The sequence below is a fragment of the Microtus oregoni genome, unplaced genomic scaffold, assembly GCF_018167655.1.
Source record: "Microtus oregoni isolate MIOR12 unplaced genomic scaffold, Mior012 000000F_ref0000247, whole genome shotgun sequence".
Lineage (NCBI taxonomy): Eukaryota > Metazoa > Chordata > Mammalia > Rodentia > Cricetidae > Microtus > Microtus oregoni.
The window spans coordinates 16071876-16098216 of NW_024543059.1; the positions used below are offsets into that span (position 1 = coordinate 16071876).

At 44.5% G+C, this 26341-nt stretch overlaps 1 protein-coding gene across 7 annotated transcripts in view; it reads right to left on the bottom strand.

Annotated features, from left to right (window-relative positions):
- The window catches only part of Fanci (FA complementation group I), a 50783-nt gene extending 24667 nt beyond the window's left edge, over positions 1 to 26116 (bottom strand). For 6 of the 7 annotated variants that reach the window (XM_041638871.1, XM_041638792.1, XM_041638801.1 and 3 more), the window contains exons 1-14: positions 26066 to 26116; positions 22295 to 22397; positions 18607 to 18679; positions 17189 to 17319; positions 16677 to 16833; positions 16542 to 16599; positions 14936 to 14977; positions 13972 to 14095; positions 12977 to 13062; positions 10896 to 11022; positions 8663 to 8755; positions 7624 to 7760; positions 2165 to 2345; positions 1242 to 1329 (exon numbers count right to left, since the gene is read on the bottom strand). In XM_041638871.1, the coding sequence (XP_041494805.1) occupies positions 1242 to 1329; positions 2165 to 2345; positions 7624 to 7760; positions 8663 to 8755; positions 10896 to 11022; positions 12977 to 13062; positions 13972 to 14095; positions 14936 to 14977; positions 16542 to 16599; positions 16677 to 16833; positions 17189 to 17319; positions 18607 to 18679; positions 22295 to 22378 (1381 nt within the window). In that variant the 5' untranslated portion in view covers positions 22379 to 22397; positions 26066 to 26116. Of the gene's footprint in view, positions 1 to 1241; positions 1330 to 2164; positions 2346 to 7623; positions 7761 to 8662; positions 8756 to 10895; positions 11023 to 12976; positions 13063 to 13971; positions 14096 to 14935; positions 14978 to 16541; positions 16600 to 16676; positions 16834 to 17188; positions 17320 to 18606; positions 18680 to 22294; positions 22398 to 25776; positions 25882 to 26065 lie in introns of those variants that run through there. The other variant, XM_041638670.1, reaches the window with a different exon arrangement.
- Between the last annotated feature and the right edge of the window lie 225 nt (positions 26117 to 26341).

The following is a 26341-nucleotide window of genomic DNA, read 5'->3' on the forward strand; positions in this document are numbered from 1 at the left end:
AATTCAGAGATCCTCCTGCCTCAGTCTCCTGAGTGCTGGGATTAAAGGTGTGTGCCATGATGCCCGGCTATGGTTATCGTTATTCTTTTTAAACATATGCATTCTAACAGGTGTGTACAACAGTATCTACTTATGCTGTTCAATTCCACTTCCCTAGTGCCTAAACTGACTATGGTAATAGCTTCACAGTACATACACATGTTAAAAGTCATTAAATTGTCATACTTTAAATGTGGAAATTATATCAATTAGACAGCATAAAGTTGTAAGGTATAATAAAATATTAATTACTGAACTTTATTAAAATCTAAAATTTAAGGGTTAAAGAAAAGTTACCAATAAAAAAAGGGGGGGGGGCTGGCCATAGGCATGATAAGAAACAAAGAATTACAGTTCTGAGGGCCTTCTCAAAGTCTCGGAGAAGCGGTAGCAGGTCAAATGATAAAAGAGCATTTAGCAAAACTGGTGGGTGAAAAAGAGGCAACGGATTTAGACACCAGGAGACACCTAATAAAAGCAGCCAGGAAGAGGTCAACGAGAGGTCAACGCATAGAGAAGGACAGTTCAGTGGGACAAGCTCGGGCCCAGAGCCCCAGGCATTCAAGGCAGGCATCTGTCACCAAGTGACCCAACAGGCCCCACTGGAGGAGTATCGACAAGAACGCTGATGCCTGATCGACACCCCACTCACTGGTCAAATGTCCCCTTTCTTCCTGACATCCAGACAACTAGAGGATCCATCTATCTCATAGCCACAGTCAAAGACAATACATTAACTATTATATCATTATTAAGTTGTGCTTTTTTTCCATTTCTTGTGTGTGTGTTGTGCACAAGTGTATATGCATGTGCCACGTGTGTGTGAGCATGTGTGGGTGATGCATGAATGTGTGTATGTGCATGCACGTGGAGACTGGAGGTTGAAACTGGCAATCATCCTCGATCCATCAAGGCAAGGTCTCCTAGTCAGACCCACAGCCCATCAATACTGCTACTTTTACCACCCAGTTTGCCCTGGAGATTCCGTCTCCACTTTTGAGACTGAATTACAAATAGGCCACCCTGCCCACCTGGCATTTCTGTGGGTTCTGAGGACCCGAACTCAAGCTCCAGACACGTCAGGTGACTTACCCACCAAGCCATCTCTCATGCACTGTGGTGGTTTGTTTTTCTCCCTAGGACGGAATCACGACATTGAAAAGGAAACAGCCTTACGAACTCTATCTTTTCAAGTTCAGTACCTAAGAAATGATTGATGGGAGAGGATGTCCGAGTGACAACTCTGTTGAGGACTTGCTCCAGAATCTCCTGTCTGATCATCTCGTGAATCTGAAAGAATGGAATCAACAAAGAACATCTTGTTTTTAAAAATAGAGATTTAAAACAACAACTTATTCTAAGAAATGTTACACATTTCTTTTTAAGAGATTCATTTATTTATATGTGTATAAGTGTTTTGATTGCATGTATGAATGTGCGTCATGTGCATGCCTGGTTCCCAGGGAGGCCAGAGGGGATGCTGGACACCCTGGAACTGGAATTATAGTGGGGAGCAGCCCCATGGGATGCTGGCAACAGAGCCCAGTCTTCTGCAAGGGCAGCAAGTAGTCTTACAGGCTGAGCGTCTCTCAAGGGCCACAGTGGTTCTTCTGATTGTCAACTTACTTGATTTTGTTTTGAGACAAGGTCTTTCTACATAGCCCAGGCTGTCCGGGAACTCACTAGATCTGCCTGCCTCTGCCTCCTGCGTCCTGGGATCAAAGGTGTGGTCATCAACCTGATTTTGTTAGATTAGTGTGGGACACTTCTACTGCTAACACACAGGACAGCACTCGATGACAGACAGACCACCCCAAATGCGGACAGAGTATGCAGTAGGCTTGAACTAGATGGAAGAAGAGATAAATAAGGAACAAGCTAGTATAGGCTTGACCTGATTTCTGTCTCTCTCTCTCTCCTTCTGTTTTTTTTCTTTGATTCTTTTGTGTATTCTGTGTCTGCACATGCTGATCTCTCCACTTTCCAGCCACTATCATGGCTACTAATAAGAAAATAAGGCTTGCCTATAGCCAGATCTTAAGAAGGTATTTTCTCAACTGGGGCTCCATCCTCGCTAACGACTCTAGGTTGTGTCAAGTTACATAAAACTAGCCAGCTCACTTACCTTAAAGGTCTCCAGCAAGATATTAGCTCCCAGCTTACACGCGTGCTGGTTTGTCATTTTAGAAAGACTGGAGCCAGTTTCAACAGCTTTTCCATCAAGAGTCTTCTTTGGCCCATAGGAATCCATTAAGATGAAACCAAGTTCTATCAGACCTTGAGTTACATGATCCCAACTATGAACACTGCAAGAAAACAAGGCACGGTTTAGAGAAAATTGGTAAATACCCATCCTCACACATAATGCCATGTGCTCATTTAACTCAGATTTACTTTCTCTGCATGTGCTGTTATTTGACAGAGTTCTTAATGCAGTCATAGAAATGGAGGCAAGAGGCTTCCAAGGGCAGACAGAACACATACTAGGGAGAATCCAGAGCTGTGGGCTAGAGGTGTGGCTTGGTGGCAAAATGCTTATCTAGCACATACAAGGCCTTGGATTCAATCCTCAGTCAAAAATAAAAGTATCTAAAATACTTTTAAAAAATAAAATTAGGGGCTGGAGAGATGGCTCAGAGGTTAAGAACATTGCCTGCTCTTCCAAAGGTCCTGAGTTCAATTCCCAGCAACCACATGGTGGCTCACAACCATCTGTAGTGAGGTCTAGTGCCCTCTTCTGGCCTTCAGGCATGCACCATGTGGTTGTACATACTGTATTATGTAAACAATAAATAAATATTTTAAAAAAAATAGAAACTAGTCAGGCAGTGGTGGCTCACGCCTTTAATCCCAGTACTTGGGAGGCAGAAGGCAGGTGGATCTCTGTGAGCTCAAGACCAGTCTGGTCTACAAAGTGAGTTCCAGGACAGCCAGGACTGTTTCACAGAAAATCCCTGTCTTGAAAATGTACCCCCTCAAAAGAAAACCTAAGAAAAAAATAGAAACCAAAAATATATAAAAAGAAATGTACAGTCGGGTGGTAGCGGTGCATGCCTTTAATCTCTGCAGTAAGGAGGCAGAGGCAGGTGGACCTCTGTGAGTTCAAGGCCAGCCTGGTTTACAGATCTAGTTCTAGAACAGGCTCCAAAGCTTCAGAGAATCTCTGTCTCGAAAAGACAAAAAAAAAAAAAAAAGTACAATATTTCAATGCAATTTCCACTCAAGATTTTACTACCAGGAGTTTCTTCAATTCTCCCTTCTATGTGGCACAGCACACACACAGTGTACAACAAAGTTGCCCCTCTCTCTAGACTGAGATTCTCTAGGGTTAGGACCAAAGTGTAGTCACATTTTTACCCAGACAGCGCAGGCACAAAGCACGCAGTAGCATAAAGGGATGATGTGGTTTTAACGGCATGAGCTAAACTACAAACAGACTTTGTCAGCAACAGAACCCTGGTGACAACCACTTGGTGTCACCCTTTAGAGTGGACAGGATAAGCTGAAGTTAGTCTTTATCTCATTACATCTACCTGTTAAGACACAAGCAAAGTATAACACAGCACTAAAGAAACTGAGACAGCTGTGCATCTTGACACAGTTAACACTACTCACTCTGAAGGGAAAGGATAAGGATAATAAAGTATGTGTTCCATTCTTCCACCCTAGTATTTAAACCATAGCAAGATACCCATAGGGGGCTGGGGATGTAGCTCAGTTGATAGAGCGCTTGTCCAGCATACAGGGAGCCCTGGGTTCATACAAGGAGTGCTGGGGAGCACTGCAAAACCGGGGCATGGTGACATGCACTGGTAATTCCAGCATTTGAGAGGCAGATGCTGGATGTTCAAGGTCATCCGTGGCTATATCATAAGTTCCAAAGCCAGCCTGGGATGCATCAAATCCTGTCTCAAAAAAGGCAAGCACATGTATGCACACACAGATGCATACACACAATGTATGTATAAGGTGTGTGTGTATAGTATAGCCCATATACATAAATGGCATGCATACACACATAAATACATAGATGGCATACACACAAAATGTATATATAAAGTACATGTGTATATGTAGTATAGCTCATATATAGTAATAGCATATATGTACATAAATGGTACATACACAAAATGCATGTATAAGGTGTATATATATGTAGTATAGTCCATATAGATTAATGGTATATGCACATATATAAGTACCTAAATGGTATATACACACAATGTATACATAAGATATGTTTATATAGTATAGCCCATATATATTAATGGCATGTATACACGTATAAGTACATAAATGGTATATACACACACACACAAAATCTATAAACTATAGAGAAATAAGAGGCTGGTTTTCTGGTCAATCAAAAACCCTCTTATTTCTCTGTAGTTTTTGTTTATTAATTCTTTGAGATTTCAAATACTGTATTTTGATCATATTTACCCCAACCCCTCCCCTTATTAGTTTTATTATTTTAAAACTTTTTTTATACCACCTTACTCTTTGAGACAGTCACTCACTCAACCTGGAGCCTTCAGATTCGGCTAGACTGGCTGGCTAGCAAGCCGCAAGGTTCTGCCCACTTCCACCTCCCCAGCCCTGGGATTACAGGCGCACACTGGAATGCCTGCCTTTTACTGGAAACTACAGATCTGAACCCAGGTCCTCACACTTCCATAGCAAACACTTTACCAACTGAACCATCTCCCCACTTGCAAAAACAAGAATCTCACAGTGTTTAGGAAAGATATAAGTCACTATAGAGGGTACAAATCTAAGTATCAGGGAGCATGAAAAAGGAAGTTACATGAACATAAAGCGTTAAATTTCAAACAGTGGAGATTAGAGAAAGCTGTAAAGGTTTCTATGAAGAAAAACACAGGTTATCTACAATAACACAAAAACCATCAGACTTTCCACTAGCAATTCTAGGTGAAAGAGAAAAAGAATAAGGAGGGGCTGGAGAGATGGCTCGGAGGTTAAGAGCACTGATTGTTCTTCCAGAGGTCCCGAGTTCAATTCCCAGCAACCACATGGTGGCTCACAACCATCTGTAATGAGATCTGGTGTCCTCTTCTGCCTTTCAGGCATACACACAGACAGAATACTGTAAGCTAAATAAATAAATCTTAAAAAAAAAAAAAGAAAGAAAAATGAACAAGGATAATGAACTTACACTTTTACATCTGGTGAAACAATATAACTAGTAAAGTAAAATGAAAATTTCAGATAACAAAAGAGTCAAAGTTTATCATCCACAAACTATCAGAAAGTATTACTGCAAAAATTACATATTTATGGCATTCTATTTTTCAGGAGAAAGGTATGTGGATCAAAGAACAGAGGTGAGCAAAGACATCAATCAGTAAAGCTAATATAAAGTCCAAACAAGTAAGTACTGTTATCTCTAACAAGGAGGTGACAGGAGGACGTGTGTGTGTGTGTGTGTGTGTGTGTGTGTGTGTGTGCATGTGTCTTAGTGGTACAGCACTGGCCGAGCATGCACACAGCCCTGGGTTCAATCTCCAGCTCTGCAAAATAGGAAGCAAGGAAAAGGGGAATGGGAAGGAGCCAAGGGAGGGAAGAGACCTAAATGCCCTCGGAGTATCTCTTCATGGAGGATGGGGTGGCAGCCCTCCCCTGGTTATAGCATAGACGTGTGCCTAGTGATTGGCAAGCAGGCAAGTTATAAACTGAAAGTTTTACTGGTTTGCAGATTTTTTTCTAGTACATTAATGCTTTGCATTTCAAAGCCCCACAGGGAAAGAGGCTGCAAACAGTACCAATGTGGCAAGCTGTGGAAGGACACAATACCGCTGAGTCTGTGACCTCACTTGCTCCTGACTGGCTTAGCTCACAAGCATAAAGCAGAACTTGAAGTGTTTAGTACGTGGTTCTTGCCAATGTTTACACATTTTGCTCCTTCCCCATAATTCAGCAGTGTTGAAATGTCCTTTCTAAGATACTTAAGCTTGTGGTTCAAGGTAAGCTCAGTGCCTATTTCAGAATCTTATGCGAAGAACATAAACCATCGAAGTGCTCAGAGCAAAAGCCAAATGCATTTTAACTTTGCCCTATCTTATTATCACCACGGGTCTGTCTTGTTGTTCTTAGAGCACAGCATCCTAAAACAAAAAAAAATTTTAAGCACTCTACTTCTGTTAGAGCAAAAATGCCTCTATCTAGTGCCTCTCTACGCACCAAAAGGCAGAGAGAAGTCTCAATAAAATACTACCAAAATACCACAAGTTAGGGCAGCTAAAAGTCAATCATGTCCTATATATGCTACTTTGAGGTTAATGAACTGATTGGAGAAATCATGTATAACTAACCAGCAAATACTTTAGGGAGATTATAATGATGTCACTCACATCTCTCCCTGATAAAGTTTGGCCCTATCTGGTAGCAAGAGCCTATCCCACTAGATTACAGATGAAGATGCTTTTAAATCCCATGGCTGGTAGAAACTTCCAGAAGATGGGCAGAGCTCCCATTTCCCAGTTATGCATTGCCTGATTCTTTGACCTAACTTGGATTCAACTGGGAAAATACTGGAGAGACATCATTAAGTCTGGGAAAAAAGGAGAGCTGGGTATGGTGGCACATACCTGCACTCAAAAAGCAGAGGCAGGACAGTCAGAAGTTCGAGGTCGGCCAGCGCTACATAGTAAGACGCTGTCTCAAACACTGCTAGCAAGCAAAAAAATATCCAGATACAGAGCAGAGAGAGCCATCTCAGCCTGTTTAGTGAGTGCAACACTCTGAAGGAGAACCCAGTCTCTCTAATTTGCCTGATGCGCCGAGCTCACATTTGAATCTGAATTCCAGCACATGAAAAAGACCTTAAATTATGACTTAAAATGAAAAACTTTATATTTAACCCATAGACAAAAGTATGACATAACAAAGATTGTTATAATAACTAATATTTACCCTGAAAATAAAAAACAGAACAAAACAAACATCCTACTTAGTCACTGATGTTTTCCTTGTAGTTTTAAGTAGATCTGTAGAAAACTGTTAAGTCAATGATTTACTTCTGACTTCCCAGCCCCAGACCTCAATGATCACAGTAAAGATAATTGAGTATTTTTGTGCACTTAAGACACCAATGAAGACTTAGGCTAACAGAGCTGCAGTAGCAAGAAAGAACAAGATAATGCTTTATGGGGGCCGGGCGGTGGTGGTGCACGCCTTTAATCCCAGCACTCGGGAGGCAGAGGCAGGCGGACCTCTGTGAGTTCGAGGCCAGCCTGGTCTACAAGAGCTAGTTCCAGGACAGGAACCAAAAACTATGGAGAAACCCTGTCTCGAAAAATCAAAAAAAAAAAAAAAAAAAAAAAAAGCTTTATATTCTGGTTACACAACAGGTGTTCAAGAAATCAGGCCCTGAGATGGAAGGATTTTTTCCCTTCAATATAGAAACGTTTTCTTTTACCAGTTTTAAGGGACACAATTTTAATCTTACAGAGTCATTAGCTACAGTTCTCAGTCTTCTGCAGAGTGGTACCAAGCAGGGGTCCACACTGCATTTTCTACCCAGACCCCTCCAATACTTAGAGCATGGCTCGTCAATCAACTCACCTATTCTTTACCACCTCTAAGATCATGGAGGAAACACAAGTTCTCTGAGGGACAAGAGTCTGAAGAAACCTTGAGCCTTGGAGGAGCTGAAGATCCTTAAAGCTTTTAACAACGGAAGTCTTTAAAAGATCAAACACCTGATATAATTGAAGAAAGAAGAAAATGAGCTAAAATTACAGCTTCTGATCTGAGATAAGCCTGTGAGTAGTCCCATGAGTGGCCGCTCACACACCGTCCTGTGGTGACTGTTTAAGCGGACTAAGATGGCGCAGAAGCTGTGTGAGCTTCAGGCCTTTCTTCATGAGAAAGGGCTGAACATCAATACATTATAGACACTTCCAGGACCGGTCTGGTAGTGCGTGCCTACAATCTGATACTCAGAAGGCTGAGGCAGGAGGGTCACAAGTTTGAGGACAACCTACAGAACTTAAGAGCCCGGCTCAAGCCTAACGCTTTGTTTTAGGGGCATGCATGCCACGGTGCACATGGAGAAGTCAGAAAACAACTTTTGGGAGTTGGTTCTCTCCTGCTAGGCGGTTCCTAGGGGTTGGACTTATGCCATCAGGCTTAGTATCAAGTGCTTTCAGCTGCTGAGTCACCTCACCAGCTCCCTTGTCAACAGACACCGGTGTGGAACTCGGTGTCCTACCACCTGCCACCAAATGGGAGACTGGATCAATGCTCCACACCGCAAAACAAAAGACAAAGGACATGACTCAGAATCTTGGGACTCACGAGAAAAAGAGGGCCAGAACTTTATGCTTTCCTCACTGATAATCAGGGAGTGTTCTAGAAGGCTACCACGAGAGCTAGGCCGGCTTTCTTGTCGCCTGAGCATGTACCATGGTTCTCTCGCTCCACTCCCCCATCTGGCTTTCTCAATGGAAAATGAAAGCATACCCAGGAATCAGAAGACTTCCGGCAGCCTAGAACAGTGGTCTTTGTTGCCGGCAGGACAGGGAAGGATACTAACAAAAATACATTCTTTTATGCTTTCTTGTCAAGTACAAAAGGAATTGAAGTATCGTTAAAAAATTACCTGCTCCTCAAATCTCTGCATTCTTGTCAGCGAGAGGAGAAGAGCGATGCTGAAAGGATACAGGGACTTACTGGAGTCCCCTTGCTGTCCGGCCTAGAGCAAACCAAAGTCATTATCCTTCACAAGCACAACACACTGCCGAAAAACAAGCTCAATAAACTGGGCGGTGGTGGCGCACACTTTTAATCCCAGCACTCGGGAGGAGGCAGAGGCAGGCGGGTCTCTATGAGTTCAAGGCTAGCATGGTATACAGAGTGTTCCAGAACAGCCAGGGTTACACAGAAAGACAAGTAAACCTTGAATATCTTGTGCCAAAAAAAAAAAAAATGCTCCAAGACTGAGGCCGTCACATCCAAAGGACACAGAGCCCAACTTGAGGACCCCAAATATCTCAAAACAGATGTCTGCTAGCGAATAAGGAGCGGAACCGGTTAAAAGGTTTCACTGGCATCCGACGGCACTCAGAACAAGAGAGGGGAAATGTAAAAACCAATACTACATCAACAGGATAAATGATACAGTATGAATTTTCTAAATTTTGCTGAGGGAACATCGCCCCAGGTTTGAGGCAAACCTGGGATACAAAACAAGTTCTAGGTCAGCTAGGGATAGCAAGAGGGAGCACTGAAGATTTTAAAAATTCTCCTTTTAATTCTACCACTTTGCAGTTCCCAACTTAATTACTGATTTAGGCTAAGAATCGTTGCCATATGAAAAACAATTATTATACAATTACCAGAGTACAGGATTTTCACATGCTCATAAACTATGATTCTTTTAAAGACTTACTTTTAATTATGTATATGTGTGTAACTTTGTACAAGAGCTCAGATGTCTGCAGAGGCCAGAAGAGGGCGTTTGGCTCCCTAGAACTGGAGATACAGGTGGTCGGGAGCTGCCCTGTGTGGTTGCTAGGAACTGAACTCTTAATGCTCTTAACCACTGAGCCATTTCTCCAGCGTCACATTGTCTGTTTCAATCACACAGGGGAATATATATCTTTACAAATGAAGAAAACTAGCAGTCATTATCAAATGATTATCAAATGATTCATCATCACCAGAAGAAATCCTTGATACTCTATGCCTCACAGCAGAGTGGCTGACCTATCAACCAAAGGCAACACAACCTGGTTTTGTATAACCAGAGGAAAGAGTGGCTTTTATATTAAAATAGCTGGCAAAGGATCAAAGGAAAAATAACATTTCATAACACAAAAATGAATCAAATTTCAAGTCTTACCGTCTATAAAGTTTAATTTGGGCACAGTCATAGCTATCTGTGTGTCGTGTCCAGGGCTGAGTTCTTGCGACCACACTATGCTGGGCAGCTGTGACAGACAGTGAAGCCCACAAACCTAAACTGGTCAGTGTCAGCCTGTTCACAGATCTGCTAACCTCTGTAGAAGGTTCAAGGCTTCCGAAGGGTCCTTGCTAAAAACACAATCTAATCCCAGGAAAACAATCGGTAAATCTTACAAAGCGAACCCAAGGCAATGATGCCGGATGCTTTCAAAAAAAATTACGTAATGAGGCTGGAGAGATAGCTCTGTGGTTAAGAGCCCTTGCTGTTCGTGCAGAGGACACAAGTTCAGGCTGACAAACAACAGCAACTTCAGTTCCATGAGATCTGATGCCTTCTCCTGGCCTCCTTTGGCACCAGACATACATGTGGAGCACATTCATACATGTGCACAAAACACAAACACAGAAAAATATTTTTTAAAAAAGTTAAAGAACACATTACAAAGATATTTACAACCAAAATAAAAGGCAAAGTAGCCCGGCATTGGTGGCGCATGCCTTTAATCCCAGCACTCAGGAGGCAGAGGCAGATCTCTGAGTTTTGAGTTCAAGGCCAGCCTGGTCCAGAAAGCGAGTTCTACGACAGCCAGGGCTACAAAGAGAAACCCCCCCCAAAAAAAACAAAAACAAAAAGGGGGGCAAATGCCACAGATGTCTGACACCTGGAGAACAAACAGCCGAAAGCCATATGGCAGAGAGGAAGGCTTTAGAGAGAGCGTGAGGAAGCCAGAGGCACCAGCTCAGGTTCTGACCTGAGTAAGGAAGGTTTTTAAAAGGAGCTCTTTGGCTTGAGGGTTGGAAAATAGCCTATATCTTGTGCTTTCAAAGCCAAAAAGTCCCTCTAGACCCGTGGCTGTGACTGAAAGAGGCTCGAGTGCAAATACCGTGTCTCGCAGAGACCTGAAAACATCGTAAGAGCCGGGCGCTACCTTCACGTGTTTCAGGAGTTCTCTGCCCAATTCACAGTCCAGTTTGATAGCAAACACAATGTGTAGAATGATGGTGCCTTCCACATGATAGAGCTCGTCTGCTGGGGCGGCCACCAGCTCCGACAGCCTAGAAGATTCAAAAGCAAGGTCTAAGTCTGGGTTGTAGGATGAAAACATGCTGGGACCCACAAGCATCTAGCGGAAGGTGCAGAACCATGGAAGCAGAAGCGGCAAGCCAACTTCCCGAAGTCTGTCTATCTACAGACAGCATTTCCGTTAACTCATTCTCTTTCCAAACCCCAGCAAATGCAGCCAGGCTCTGTCCTCTCCTTCCCAACCAGTGACATCTCTCAAGTCTTAGAAGGTCACAGAGAAATCCAGATGGCCAAAACCAATAGTCTCACAGGGCTATGCAGCCTACACTGAACTTGAATTTGACCTCACGATCTATCTGCTCCCAAAGTGCAGGGATTATAAGCATGCACCTAACACCTGGCTTCCTTGTCCTCTGGGACGTGGACACTGATCTCAAGGTTTTCCCCTGCTAGCTCACCCGCCCCTACCACTTGATCTTGAAACATAGAGTATCTCGGAGCTGTTAGGATTTTTTCTCTTCATATCTTCCCTAGATAATTCCATCCTGTCCCTTGGCTTTAGTCCCTTCCCAGTTACATCTATGTGTATTTACTTCTCCATAATTTTTAAACACATTTTAAAATAAATCAATTTATATTTTCGGTTCAGACTTTAACCTGCTCCATATGGGCTGCTAATGTGCACTGCAAATCTAATGGGGTTAGATCGGACATCCTTACTTTTCCTAAGTCAACATAGAGAACCACCTCCTCATCAACTGAGCAACAAAATTAACAATGGTTACTACAGACTGGGAGAAACTGGTTGCATTAGACCCAACAGCATAACCTTCTTAGTTGAGCCACTTGGATTCAAATCTTTGCTGCTATTTTCTGGCTATATGACACAGGATAATACCTAAATTATTTCCTGGTTACCATATCCACAAAAAAAAAAAAGCATGCAAGTTTTACAGTGTACAAACATGGCACAGAATAAGCACTCTGTGCACTTGTTTTAAAAAGAAAATATCCTGGACTGGAGAGATGGCTCAGTGGTTAAGGTCACTGGTTGCTTTTGCAGGGGACCTGGATTCAGTTCCCAGCATCTACACAGCAGCTCACAACTGTCTGTAACTCCAGTTCAGGGGGCTCTGACGCCCTCTCTGGCCTCTGCAGGTACTGCATGCACACAGTGTATATACATACACACACTCAGGCACACACATAGACACGTAAACATTAAAAAAATCAATTTTCTAAGAGCCACACTGTACTCTGTCTCTGCATTATTCCCTACCGGAAAACGCTCTCCTCATCAACATACAGCGGTTCTTATCAGTCAGGCTCTGGTTAAGCAGAATCTCCCCAGAGATATTTTCCCAGACTCAATCGAAAGTAGCTCTGCTGTCACTGACATATTGTCCTTTTGATTTATCTTCCCGCATGGCGAACTCTGAGATTCTCTCCTCACCAAAACTTAAGCTCTACAACAGCAGGAGTCTCGTCCGACTGGTTCATCACTATGGTCCCAAGGCCAATGCTACCCACGGAGCAGGCAACTAGGTGTTTGCTAACATAGATGTCAAACCTGCACCTTACAAAAGACAGCTATTGGTACTCTCCTGGGAGGGTGTGGATAGGAGTAGAAGACTGAAATTATTCTCCTAGCAGCTGGAGGAGGGCTACAGTTCTGTATGGAGGGGAAGGAGGGGGTGAACACAGCGCTAGCAACCACACTAACGAGCAGAGTGCAGCGGGAGGGTGAGCTTGTGAAAACGGGCTGCACTTCTTTTTTTTTTTCTTTTTTATGGTTTATTTAACTTTATTTTAATGTGTATTGGTGTGAAGGTGTCAGATCCCCTGGAACTGGATTTTCAGACAGTTGTGAACTGCCATGTGGGTGCTGGGAATTGAACCTGGGTCCTTGGGAAGAGCAGTCAGTGCTCTTAACCGCTGAGCCAACTCTCCAGCCCCCGGGCTGCACTTCTAAACTGTGTTACTCACTCGTCCCCGCTCTGTTCCTCGCTGTGCTGTTTGTCTAGCTCACTGAAGAAGGCTATGATGCCATGCAAAACACGCCTCCTGCTTCCCTAAAAAGAAAATAATAACCATTATTATAATGAAAGAACGTTCACCTAACTGAAGGTAAAATAACAAAGGGTTATCTAGTATAAATTAAGTATAAATTTATTACTGTGACAACCCAGTGTCACGGTAATACGTACAGAACACTTTCAAGTTGCATCAGAGTTTGAAATACTTCGCAATGTCAGGGAAAGAGCACAGTTGTAGAGTATGTGCCTCGGGCGCCCAACCCTAACTGTAACGCTGGCTGTTAGGTCGTGATTTCCCCCTAGATAAAACATTTCATTCTTCAGGGAGGCTCCTTAAACTCAGGTACTAATGGCGGGTAAAGGCGTCAGGAAGTCCCTGAAGCTGAAGAGGTACACTAGGACCCAGCCTCCTCAAGCACATATAAGCAGCAAGGATGCGAGAGACACTGTCAGACCAGCCAAGCTGCCTGAGGGAGACTTTCCGACCCGCTGCACTGCCTCGCCAAGTGTGCGGTAACCTCCAGGGTTCCAGTCTTTGTGAGCTGTCACCCATGCTGGGGCGGCCTTTGAGTCATTTCTGCTTCTGCAAGTAACTCTCACCCACACTCCTGAAAGCAACCCAGGACAGCTTGCTGCTCCACCCTAGTGGGCTTCAGTGGTATTCTTACGGGGATCTGTTCTTGGTCCCCTGTCTGGTCTGAGCAGACGTTTGCTTACATCTCTTCAGGAGTTTCTGTGCTTCTAGTGTGCACAAGTTCTGACGTCTATTTCTTTTACTTTCACACATACACACAAAATTTCCCCTTGGCTGAAAAGCATGATCAAATCACCACAGATGAAATGAAAGCATGGATGTCTTAGTATGGGAACCAACAATCTGCAAAGGCTGAACTAGGATAGCAGCTTAAGCAGCAGCATTCAGAGAAATAACTGTTTTCACTGCACCTTGGAGGAGAGAACCAGAAGCTGATAGACCAATGGCGGTATTTCTTGAAGATTCAACTTTGGAAACATTGCCAACACTTTTGCCACCACGAGATCCATCTCTTCTGTCGTCAGATGGACGTCCCTGTGGAGCAGAGGTTTTAAAGTCTAGCCAGAGCCTAACTGCTTTGCTTTTAGAAACTAAATGCAGGGCTTTACAATAATCAAAATTCTCTCCAACATTTTTTAAGGGAGAAAATTTAGGGACTGGGGTAAAGCTCATCAGGGTAAAGCGTTTACTATGTAAGGTAAGGAACAGGGCTCGGACCACAAGGTCCGTTCCCTATCATTTTATCCAAGACAGGACCTCTGGACAAGCTTTGGGACAAGTGAGAGACTGTGTCTCCATTGCTCAGGTAGAAAACAATCAAGGAGGATGACCAACATCAACCTCTGGCCCCCCACACCCACACTCACAACAAAGGACCTTCAGAGAAGCAAAGACACACACACAAACAAATAAATAAAAATAAACGAATAAAATAAGGGGCTGAAAAGATGACTCAATGGTGAAAAACAATCACTGCTCCTCCAGGGGACTAAAGTTTGGTTCCCAACACCCACAACAAGCAGCTCAAAACCACCTGTAACTCCAGCTCCAGGGGGCCTGACTCCCACACACTTGCACACACATGTACATGTAAAGAAAGAATAAAACGAGCCCTCCTTCCTTGACGTTCTACTTATGAATAATCTTTTAAGAGAACCAATAAATTTACCTAACATCTCGAAAAGAAAATCAGTTCTATATTTAACAAACTGAGCCAAAACAGAGGGAGGGGAGAGAATTCCACAACAGAAGACGGAGGTGCTATTGCTATTACCAGGAAAACTGGAGTTTGAGCCCACTGTGTTTCAGTTTCTCATGGGTATGCTGACAAAGCTTGACATAAAGACAAAAACCAGCCAGACAAACAATGCTTACTTGAACATTGACGTGAGCTGGATCACATATCGCTGAGCCCATCTGGTTAAAGACAATGAGGAAGAGCATGAATTTATTCCATCTTAACTCCTTTACATGTAATTTTATAAAACTAATGAAGAAGAAAAAGGGCGTTCGAGTTTGATTTTCAGTACGGGGAATCGAGACAAAACATACAATGTAACACAATAAGGGGAATCTCAGCACTTCAGAGGCAGCGTGAAGACCTGAAGTTCAAGGTCTCTCTCTCTCTCTCTCTCTCTCTCTCTCTCTCTCTCTCTCTCTCTCTCACACACACACACACACACACACACACACACACTACACGTCAAGCTTGAGGGCTACATGAGACCCTGGCTTTCTAAAAAAACATAAAAATGAATAAAGAGGTCCCACAGCCTTCAGCCAGAGGACCAATAATTAGTCTTTATAACGCATCAGACTAGAACATCAAACAGATGATGAGGTTTACACCCGAGCATCAGAAACAAACAGGCCACTCTGGTAATGCCAAATATAGCGAAGGCATGGGAGGCAAGAACACTTTATAAACAGCTTAACAGCGTCCAAGTCACAGCTTTCAGAACGCACACACTCACAGATCAATCTACTACCTGAACTGTCTAACGCAATACTTACAGGATGTCACTTAGGTATATAAACAGGCTACTGCAACCTTTTTTAAACAGAGAAACTATTTGAACCAGGGTGACAGCAGTTCTCTAGAGGCTAAGGCAGGAGGACCATGAGTTTGAGGGCTATATATTGAGAGCCTGCCTTTAATAAATGAATTACCTAGGCCTGATGGTGTAGACCTGTAATCCCAGCACTTGGGAGGCTGAGACAGAAAGACTGCCACAAACTTGAAGCAAGCCTGATCTACACAGTAAGACCTTGTCTCAAACACAAAACGAAACAAAAAAAAAAAATCAAACTATTTTAAAAAACAAAGAAGAAGGTGGGTGGTGGTGGCACATGCCTTTATCCCAGCCCTTGGGAGGCAGAGGCAGGCGGATCTATGTTTGTGAGTTCGAGGCCAGCCTGGGCTATGGAGCTATCTCCAGGACAGCTGAGACTATTACACAGAGAAACCCTGTCTCAAAAAAACAAAAAACAAGCCGGGCGGTGGTGGCGAATGCCTTTAATCCCAGCATTTGGGAGGCAGAGGCAGGCGGATCTCTGTGAGTTACTCAAACTTACTGCACACCAAATGGCACTATGATAAAATATTAGTATTATTTGGTTTGGGAACAATATTAAAAAACAAATTATTACCATAATTACTATAATTATATTAATATATCATATAGCGGCATGTAATATCTATGTGTAATCATACATAAATTTACATATAATATAAGGTATAAAAGATTCCTATTATATTACTACTATTATTATTTGGTTTGGAAATAACAAATTATTAGTTGGTTTGAAAGACATAGAGGAAGAGAAGAGAAAGGCATGGCAGCCAGCAGGCAAACATGGTGGACAGCACTGGGAGCTTTAGGGAATGAGAAAGCCCGCTGTCTGGGGAAGCATGCCCAGGCTTTGGCAGCGGCATGCACACGAGTGCGTAAGCACTCCTATACTTCTTCCGGAGACTCACCTGACGGAGCACAGGCTGTCAATCAGCTGCCGTTTATACTCCTCTCCATTCAAATCACCTAAAGACATAAAATGGATGGAGAGACTGATCGCATAATACGAAAAGAAAAAGTCACTAGAGCCGGAAGAAAATTACCTTTCCCGCAAGTCAGCACTTCCTTTTTGGTAGCCAAGGCAGTAAGGATGACGGGCAGTAACTCCAGAGACTTCCCATTTACTAGCCGGTCCTCTCTGATAGCACTGACAAACTCACTGGCTAATTCAACAAGCCATGGTCCTGGAAGATGGTGAACCTGAAAGGAGTTCAAACCAAAGCAAATCTTAACGCAGGAATCCAGTATCTGAAACCTTTCCGGAAACAAGTCTGTGGCTGAAACACTGAACAGACACGGCCTCCCCCAACAGGCATCACCAGGGATTCGCGGAATCATGCTGTTCTGTCCTGTATTTATAACTGTAAAGAACCTCAACAGTTAGGGTCCTCCACCAACCCCTTAACGCTTTCAGGACCTATAGGAGATTTGCATCCTGGTACCAGAAGGGAAGCAGAGTCTAAGGGTTCGTCCCTTCCTGGCCCACGTGTGAAGCCACAGGTCTTCTCCCCGACTAGGAGAGGTCTGGCACTGAGCACTGCCCCTTCCATCTTACCTCCAGCATGAGCAATCCTATGATCGCAGACGCCACTTCTTGCTGCAGCTCTCCTGATTCGATCAACTGAATACAGCAAGAATACACCTGGGATCTCCTAAGGGCTCCATCTTCCTCAGAGCAGGGGGAGCCTTGGTGTTTTAGACAGGCGTAGAGAACAAAGGATGAATAAGAAAATCACACAAGCCTGTATGCAGTACTGAAACACAACAACGGCGTTTGTAACAGCGATGCCGAGGGGCTTTGAGGCAGTCAGTTTAGCCAAAGCAAAAGGACTAAGTGTCACCTTCTGCTCCACGAATTTATTTTACAACACAGTGCAGCAATTTGGGAAAGAGGGCTTCACTTATCCAAGTTCAATGAGCTATGTCAGGACACTATCATCGGCTATGTCAACAAAGTAATAAGGACAGCAAAATTCATCTCTTCCATAATCAAGATACAACAATACTGACAAAAGTAGCCAGATTCAATTCCAGAAATGAGGCGAAGACTCAGCCAGAGGAGCACCGCTGTAAGAAAGCAATCCGTCATGCCAGCAAGAGAACTGGAATCCAAGGCCATCCTGGACTACAGCAGTCTCAGGCCAGCCTGGGCTAAATGAGACTTTGTCTCAAAACTTCAAAGAAGAGTAATTCCAGGCAAGCAATTTTTATCAAGGTGCCAGACAGAGGTGGGGATAAAGTCAGATCTCCACCTCACAACATACACAAAAGTCAGTCAGATCAAAGACCTGAATGCGAGAGCTACAGCAAACCAGGTAAAGCGGCATACACTGTAACTCCAGTACCTGGAGACCAAGGCAGGATTAGGACTTGGAGGCTGCGCATTCTGGTGCACACTTTCCATCCCAGGATGCCGAAGAGGCCAGGGGATCTTTGTGAGCTCAAAGCCAGCCTGGTCTACATAACAAGTTCCAGACTAGCTGGAGCTATGTAGTAAGATACTCTCTCAGAATAAATAAATGAATAATTTTTTTGAGAATTCTATCACTATTTATGAAACCGCTGAGTCACAATCTGAACATGGAGCCCTTGTTCGAGAAAAGTGAAACAAACACACTACACCGGGAATTAAGGCTCTGCAGCATCAAGGATGCTCCACTGCACGCAAACCCAGAGCTCCCTGGCCCCTCGGGGCTGCTAGACACATCTTCGTCTCAACTCCACGATCAGAAGACTGTGTAAACCACAGCGGCGTGCACTCTTTACAGGCCCCCGGCCAGCACTATCATCTCAGGGCCCTTCCGATTCCCTCCAGTAAAGCATCCCAGGATCACACACCGAGGAGAGCTCCGCTTGAGCTGATTCTGGAGAATCTCCCTAACAGAAAGGAGGTACCAGTGGGTTTTCAGACAGGCAGAAAAGCAGCAATGACACCCGCCGACCGGGGGGTACGCTGAGAGGGACGCACGTCACCTTTGAAGATGGCTCTCAGGAATGCTCCAACAGCTCTTCCTTTCACTGCTTGGCTCTGAAGGAGATCGGTCAACTGCAACCGAAGGGGGAAAACAATTGCAAGTCTCAGGCAACTGCTCCTCCACCTACACGACCGACCGCAGTGCGCAGAAGGAAAGCAGGCGCTGCCAGGCTCCGGTCTGACTAAAATACACACGCCCTCCTTTTTTACTGTGATAGAGCGGCAAGATCTTGATAGAATCCTAGACCACCAAGACTGAGATAGCCAGGCATAGCCACGCAGACCTGAAATGCCAGGATTCATGAGTTCTAGGCCAGCCTGGGATACACAGCAACGGCAAGGCCAGCAAGAGCTGCAGGGCAAGACTTCTAAAATAAATAAAGCTCAGTTGGTAAAGCACGTGCCCAATATGCACAAGATTGTGGGTTCAAACTCTTACACTCCAAAATCTGGGTGTAGTGACACATACCTATAAGCCCTGTGCTCTTGAGATGGGCACAGGAGGATCAGAAGTGCAAGGTTTATCCTTGGCTACACATGTGTTCAACATCAGTTTGGGCTAGAAACCCTGTTCTGTTTGGTTTTTAAAGCTATTCAAAAATTCAGAGCCAGATATGGTAGTAGTTCATGTCTGCAGTCCCAGTATTCAGGAAGTTGAGGCAGGAGCTTGAGGTCTATCCACATTACACAGTAAGACTTTAAAAAATCCCTAAAGAGGTAAAATTCATTCTAAAATTATTTAACTCTTTCATTAGCACTAGGACCATGGCATGATTTAGAGATATCCATCCATCAACAAAGACTTCCGATGCGTGTACTTTCTCAGAGAACAATGTAAGGCTGGACAAATGGACATGGTCATTTGCCTCAGAGCTCATGAGAAAGGGGAAAGAATGACAGAAGAAGAAAACTGTCAAGACGACAAAGAAGTAGCTGAGAGAGAGGGAAGGGAAGAAACAGCAGGTAGGGCAGTCAAACCTCTGAGGTAGGAAAGGTTTAATCAGAGAGTGGGCAGGTAGGAAAGAGCTGGCTGTGCAGAGGGAGATAGAGGCATCCTCTATGGCAAGAGAGCGAGCGTTTGGTAGGCTTGAGTAGCTGAGGAAATACTAATTGGTCAGGCAAGTGGTAAGGAAGGGCAAAAGTAGCAGAGAGAAATTATGGAGCAATAGGCAAGGGCCAGGTGGAGAAGAAACCCATAGGTCACCGTCGGAAGATCAGGGTTCGTCTAAGTGCAGGAGAGGCTGCTGAAGGAAAACGAGTGACTGATGAGGAAGGGAGACACCTGCTAGGAGGCTGAGTGACTGTGTACGGAGCAAATGAAGTCCTCGGTGAGTGGATATTGTTGACAGCACAGCCATGTTCAGGACCAAAGCCTTGGACGACGGGAAATTGGCAAAGCCTTTCCGCCATGTTGGGCTCAGAAAGGCTCTGGTCTAAGTGCAAGTGTTTGTGAATGACTGACCAGTGTGTGCAAAAACTAGCAACTGCACTTCCTCCCCAAAGTTTACAGCCTGAGACTGCCGGAGACTGACCGATGGAGACTAGTTCCAACCCCCAGTGCTGTACACTGAGGTCCCAGGCTGTTGCAACAGTTGGTACCACTCTATCAAGGTGTGCACGGCCCACCAGCTTTTTTCTGTATGTGTCTATGACTTCTTCCTAATAGACTGGGGTTTTTTTGTTGGCGGTGGTGGTTTGTTTTTCAAGACAGGGTTTCTCTGTAGCTTTGGAGCCTGTCCTGGAACTCACTCTTGTAGACTGGGCTGGTGTAGAACACAGAGATCAGCCTGCCTCTGCCTCCCAATAGCTGGGATACCACCACCTGGCTAGATTTTTTTTTTTTAATGTATCTATTATAAATACAGTGTTCTGCCTGCATGAATACTGCAGGCCAGAAGAGGGCACCAGATCTCATTACAGATGGTTGTGAGTCACCATGTGGTTGCTGGGAATTGAACTGAGAACCTCTGGAAAACCAGGCAGTGCTCTTAACCGCTGAGCCACCTTTCCCCCCTGTGATTTCTTTAGTAAGTCTGTTCTTTTTTCATTCCCTCGCTACCTCTTGTCAGGGTTTCAGGAGCAAGCCACATGGGTCATGGCAAAATGATAAGAAATTCAGGGGTAGTCCTGGAACAGATTACCACAGCCCTAGAAGGAGCCACCCGTCCTGGAGCCTTGATCTGGACTTCCAGTATCCAGAATCAGGAACTAAACTGTTATCACTTAAGTCATCCAGTCTGAGGTCCTTTCTAACAGCAGCCTTAGCTAGCACACTAATATACGGGAGATGGAGGAAAGGAGAAAGATTCAAGACAGATCCGAGAGCTCAAAGTAGAACCCATCATAGTCTGGAGGTAAAGGAGAGGCAGAGCGATGCAGAGAAAGAAGTCAATGAAGAATTCTTAATTTCAGATTTAAGCAACTAACTGGAAGGTGGTAGCATCTAATGAAAAGGGTGAAATCTGGGTTTTAGTGAGCACCGAGATAACCCAGAGGGGTACTGCAGCACACTGTTGAGCCTGCCCAAGGTCTGTGTCAGACACTTAGGACCAGAGCTTAGGACCGCTGCTCGGAGACAGAAAGCCAGAGGCCAAGCGGTCATTATTGTTTCATCTTTATAATCACGGATTCACAGTGAAGATTCAGACATTGGTTATCTTTACCAATAACTGAAAAGAGATTTTTTTTTCTGCCTACTAACTTATTTTCTTCAAAGAAAAATGTAAGCCAGGCGGTGGTGGCGCACGCCTTTAATCCCAGCACTCGGGAGGCAGAGGCAGGCGGATCTCTGTGAGTTCGAGGCCAGCCTGGTCTACAAGAGCTAGTTCCAGGACAGGAACCAAAAGGTACCGAGAAACCCTGTCTCAAAAATCAAAAAAAAATATATATATATATATAAATGGAGACTCAACATCAGGAAGGCTTCGCACTCATAACTCTGGCCTCTATGTAGCTTCAAATACGACTGTTTTGAGGGCTACAAACGTATATTGATTTGGGGGCTGGAGAGATGGCTCAGCGGTTAGAGTGCTTGCTGCTCTTCCAGAGGACCCAGGTTTGATTCCTGGCACCCACAGGGCTGCTCACAACCATCTGTAACTCCAATTCTATGGGATCTGTTGGCTTCCTGACTTCCCCGGGCACCAGGCATGCACACAGTGCACATACATACAGGCAGGCAGAATACTCACACATAGAATAAAAAAAAAATTAAAGATAAAAAAGTATACTGACTTGCATATGATCAGCTGCAAAGGCAATCTAAGGTTCTTTCAAATTTAAGACAGTATGAATGGCATTTGTGAGTTAATGTCCTTTTAACTCACAGCACATATTTCTTTTTTCTGTTTGTTTGTTTGGGGTTTGGTAGTGTTGGGGACTGAACCCAGGGCCTTGTGCATGCCAAGGGAGTCTTCTACCACTGAACTGCACCTCAGCCCTCTTCCTACTTCCTGCTCAGTCCAGACAGGACATGAATTTGCAGTCTTGTCAGTTTCCCCAATAGTAGGATTACAGCATCCAGCTCAGTGTCTCTCTACGTCCACCAAGAAAGCCATCATCTCCTACGGACACTGGCCGGAGGAAAAGCCCCAGGGCATCCCTGCGGCTCTGCAGTTGCTGCTCGCTTTCCTGCTCACACATCCCTCGGGTTTGCCAAGCTTGGCCTTTGCTTTTAGCAGTACTCACGTCGTCGGTTTTCAGGGTTTGAAGAAACTCCTGCAGCTTATCTGTTGTTTTATCTGTTGCTAGGGATAAAATTTTCAGGTCCATTGCTGCTCATAGCAGAGAACTGTAAGGAGAAAAGTAAAAAAGGTCACAGCTGGAAGCTTCTAGAAGTAATTCATACCAGTTACAGACAACACAGTAGTGTTCCGCAGATGGAAACCTCGTGTAAGATGATGCTTATCCTCATCAAGTCTTACAAATTTCCTACAATTCTGCATGTGATTTCATAGCTTCTACAGAACATGTGCACCATCTATTCAGCACTTAGCTATGTATCAGACATATTATAAACATATAGGACTATATAAACATATAATAAAACACTGTTCAACAAATGAATAACCTAACATTAAATAACCCTTAATAAGTGCCAATTCAATGGTATAAAAAAAAAAAAACAAGTAGGACTGGAGAGATGGCTCTGAGGTTAAGAGCACTGGCTGCTCTTCCAGAGGTCCTGAGTTCAATTCCCAGCAACCACATGGTGGCTCACAACCATCTGTAATGAGATCTGGTGCCCTCTTCTGGTGTGCAAGCATACATGCAGACAGAACACTGTACACATAATTAAAAAAAAAACAAGTAAGGCAGAAGATGTGGCTCAGTGGCACAGTGCGTGACTAGCATGACAAGGCCCTAGGTTCAATTCCCATGTCATAAAAAAGGAGGAGAGCAGGTCAGGAGTTGTGGAGATCGTAAGCACTAGCTGTTTAGCTTATACCAGGAGAGGGCGAGGAGGAATTAGGAATTCAAGACCAGCTCTCAGTTACACAAGTGAGTCTGAGGCCAGCCCAAACTACAAGTGAGAAGCCAGGCCAGTGACATTAAAAGTGTTTTTAGAAGAAAAGTCTGGATTTTTTTTAAAAGGAACTTCTTTTTTTTTAATATTTATTTATTATGTATACAATATTCTCTCTGTGTCTATGCCTAAAGGCCAGAAGAGGGCGCTAGAACTCTTTACAGATGGTTGTGAGCCACCATGTGATTGCTGGGAATTGAACTCAGGACCTTTGGAAGAGCAGGCAATGCTCTTAACCACTGAGCCATCTCTCCAGCCCCCAAATCTGGATTTTTTTTAAGAGACTACTTTTCTTTTTTTTGGTTTTTCGAGACAAGGTTTTTCTGTATAGCCTTGGCCTTCCTGGAACTCCCTTTGTAGACCAGGCTGGCCTCGAACTCACAGAGATCCGCCTGCCTCTGCCTCCCAAGTGCTGGGATTAAGGGTATGTGCCACCACTGCCCAGTTTAAGAGACTAAATTTAGGTAGCAGAGACAACCAGATGGTCTACAATATTGGGAAGGAGGATACCGTAAACAAAGGCAGGCATGCCTGAACATGTATTTGGGAATATAAGTAGATCGGCCAAGAGGGAGACCAAGTAGAACAGTAGGAAAGCAGAGAGGGAGGCTGAGAAGAAACAAGACCTCAAGCGACAGTTAAGGAACGACAACTACCAAGGAGACTGGGAATGGTCTTCATCAAACTGTTGTGCAAATCGAAGTGGGAAGGAACAGGGAGGAGAGACCAGAGGCGACCTAGAGGCTCTTTTAGATGCAGAATGCCTGTGTAGAGAGGTGAACTGTGTGGTGGAGAGATGAACGGAGGCGCCCTGGACACAAAAGGTAAGTGCAGACTGCAGGGGGGAGCCCACCTGCTTGTCTGCTCCCTCCTGCTTCCCATCCTCATATACAGCAGAAGCGTCCACTCAGCCGCCCAACCCACAAGCCTGGGCAAACTCCTAGGAACTCTGTTTTCACGCTCCATATCCACTACCAACTCCCACCAATGTCACCCCAACACCTCCCAGTCTGTCAGTAGCTCTCCGCCTCTGTTCTGACCACCAAAGCCACCAGCATCTCTCACCAGGCCATTCCAAGATATTTCAACCTGTCCCCCTCAACACAGCAGTAAAGATTTTTTTTTTTTTTTTTTAGTTTTTCAAGACAGGGTTTCTCTGTAGCTTTGGAGCCTGTCCTGGCACTAGCTCTTGTAGACCAGGCTGGCCTTGAACTCACAGAGATCCGCCTGCCTCTGCCTCCCGAGTGCTGGGATTAAAGGCGTGCGCCACCACAGCCCGGCTTAAAGATATTTTTTTTAAGCAAAAAAAAAAATTGTATAGTTTCCTTCCAATCTAGCCTTTCCTTTTAGGTCTATCCTTATTTTAAAAGTGGTTTTCCAGCAGGTGGTAGTGGCACGTGCCTTTAATTCGAGCACTTGGGGAGGCAGAAGCACGAGGATCCCTGTGAGTTCAAGGTCAGTCTGGTCTACAGATGGACTTCCAATATAACTAGACAGCTAGAGCGACGAAAAATGAGATTCTGTCTCAAACACCACACACACACACAAACATTAAAACTGTATTATAAAGAGCTAGCAAATAAGAAACAAAAATCACACAATGAAATTAAACAGACCCAAAGTCTATATACATGACAGTGAGTGTCCATACAGTTAGAGCAGCCACTCTGAAGCACTGGATTGTCACATTGGATTTTACACTGTCTCTATCAAATACGTTTTTATGCACTTACCACCAAAACCAGAAAAACATATAACAGAGTTTAAATTGGGTGACAAGAAAGGGCTATTTGCAGGTAATGGAAATTTGAGTCATGGAAAGGGATATAAAGCTAACTGCTTTCCTATTTTATCACTCTATTCTAAGAACAATGAATTGTTTTCTGGCCTTCAAAGCCACAAGGTCTTCCTCTTATTGGCCCTTACCAATAGGAGTTCTCATCTGAAACAAAATAAAGACCCACCCTTCCTTCCTTGCTCTCGAAGGTTCAATTTCTACAAAACCTTCAGACCTCAGATCAACCCACACTCTTAGATGCTGGGTTAAATGCTCTGGAAGCACCAGCAAAACTCCTTCCACGATGTCACCAACTTTTAATACTACATTTTAAATTAACAGCTGCATCTCCCACGGGTCTACAATTCCATGGCTGTATCCAGTTTTGCTCATCATTGTTATTTTGAGCACACGAACAAGCTTAGATTAAGGACCTAATGAATATCTGATGGGAGCTAAAGGATGTCACTCAGTCGGTAGAGGGCTTGCCTAACAGGCATGAAGCCTTGGGTTTGATGTCATCGCCACCCCAAAACTGTGTGAACCTGGCATGGTAATGCATGCCTGTAATCCAAGCCCTTGGGAGGTGGAGACAAGATCAGAAGTTTAAGGTCATCCTCAGCTGCACAGAGTTGTAGCCAATTAGGCTACATAAGACCCTTGCTCAAAAGCAGAACGAAAAAGAAACAGAAACCATAAAACGAGGCATCCAGTGCATAGTTTTCTGTCCCAACTTCTAAATACAGTGCCGAAAATATACTAAACATCTAGTGAAGATTGGATGTTTGGTTTGTAAACACTATATAAATAGAAAAAAACAAAACATCGGGTGCGGGTTATTAGCTTCTGGAGCTCCACTCTACTCACGAGGGCACCTCCTGAGCAGCCTGCCGATCCTACGCAGTGCCTCTGGCCTGTCTTCCCGCTGGCACTGGGCTCCACGGGCGATACCGCGGCTCGGGGACGTCCCAGAAGGGCAGGACCAATAGGGAGGACTAAGCGAGGCGCGCCGCAGAAAAACCCGCCAAAACAGAGGCACCCGACCCCAGCGCTGGCACTAGGCATGGGGGACGCCAAGTCGTAAGGAGACCCGCCTGTCCTCCCAAGCCCATTTCCTCCCGCCCTGTGCGCGCAGACCCTGGAAAGTCATCCTAACCTCGCCGCAGCCTCCTTCCAAATTCCCGCTCAACTCCGCGCAGCAGCACTTCCGTAGTCTGGAGCAACAGGTCCCGCCCCCGTGGTTCATTTCCGACTCCCTTGCTCGGTGGGGCATACCATTCTAGCTGATGGGGAGGGGGGCGTTGCGATTTGTGGTTGCAAAGTTCGCAAGGGAGGCTCTACCCGCTTACTCGCTTTGGAGACCCCAGAGTGAGCATGCGCGTTATGGTCTGAGCTAGCCAAGCTTTAACTGAGCTCAACAAGTAGTTGAAGC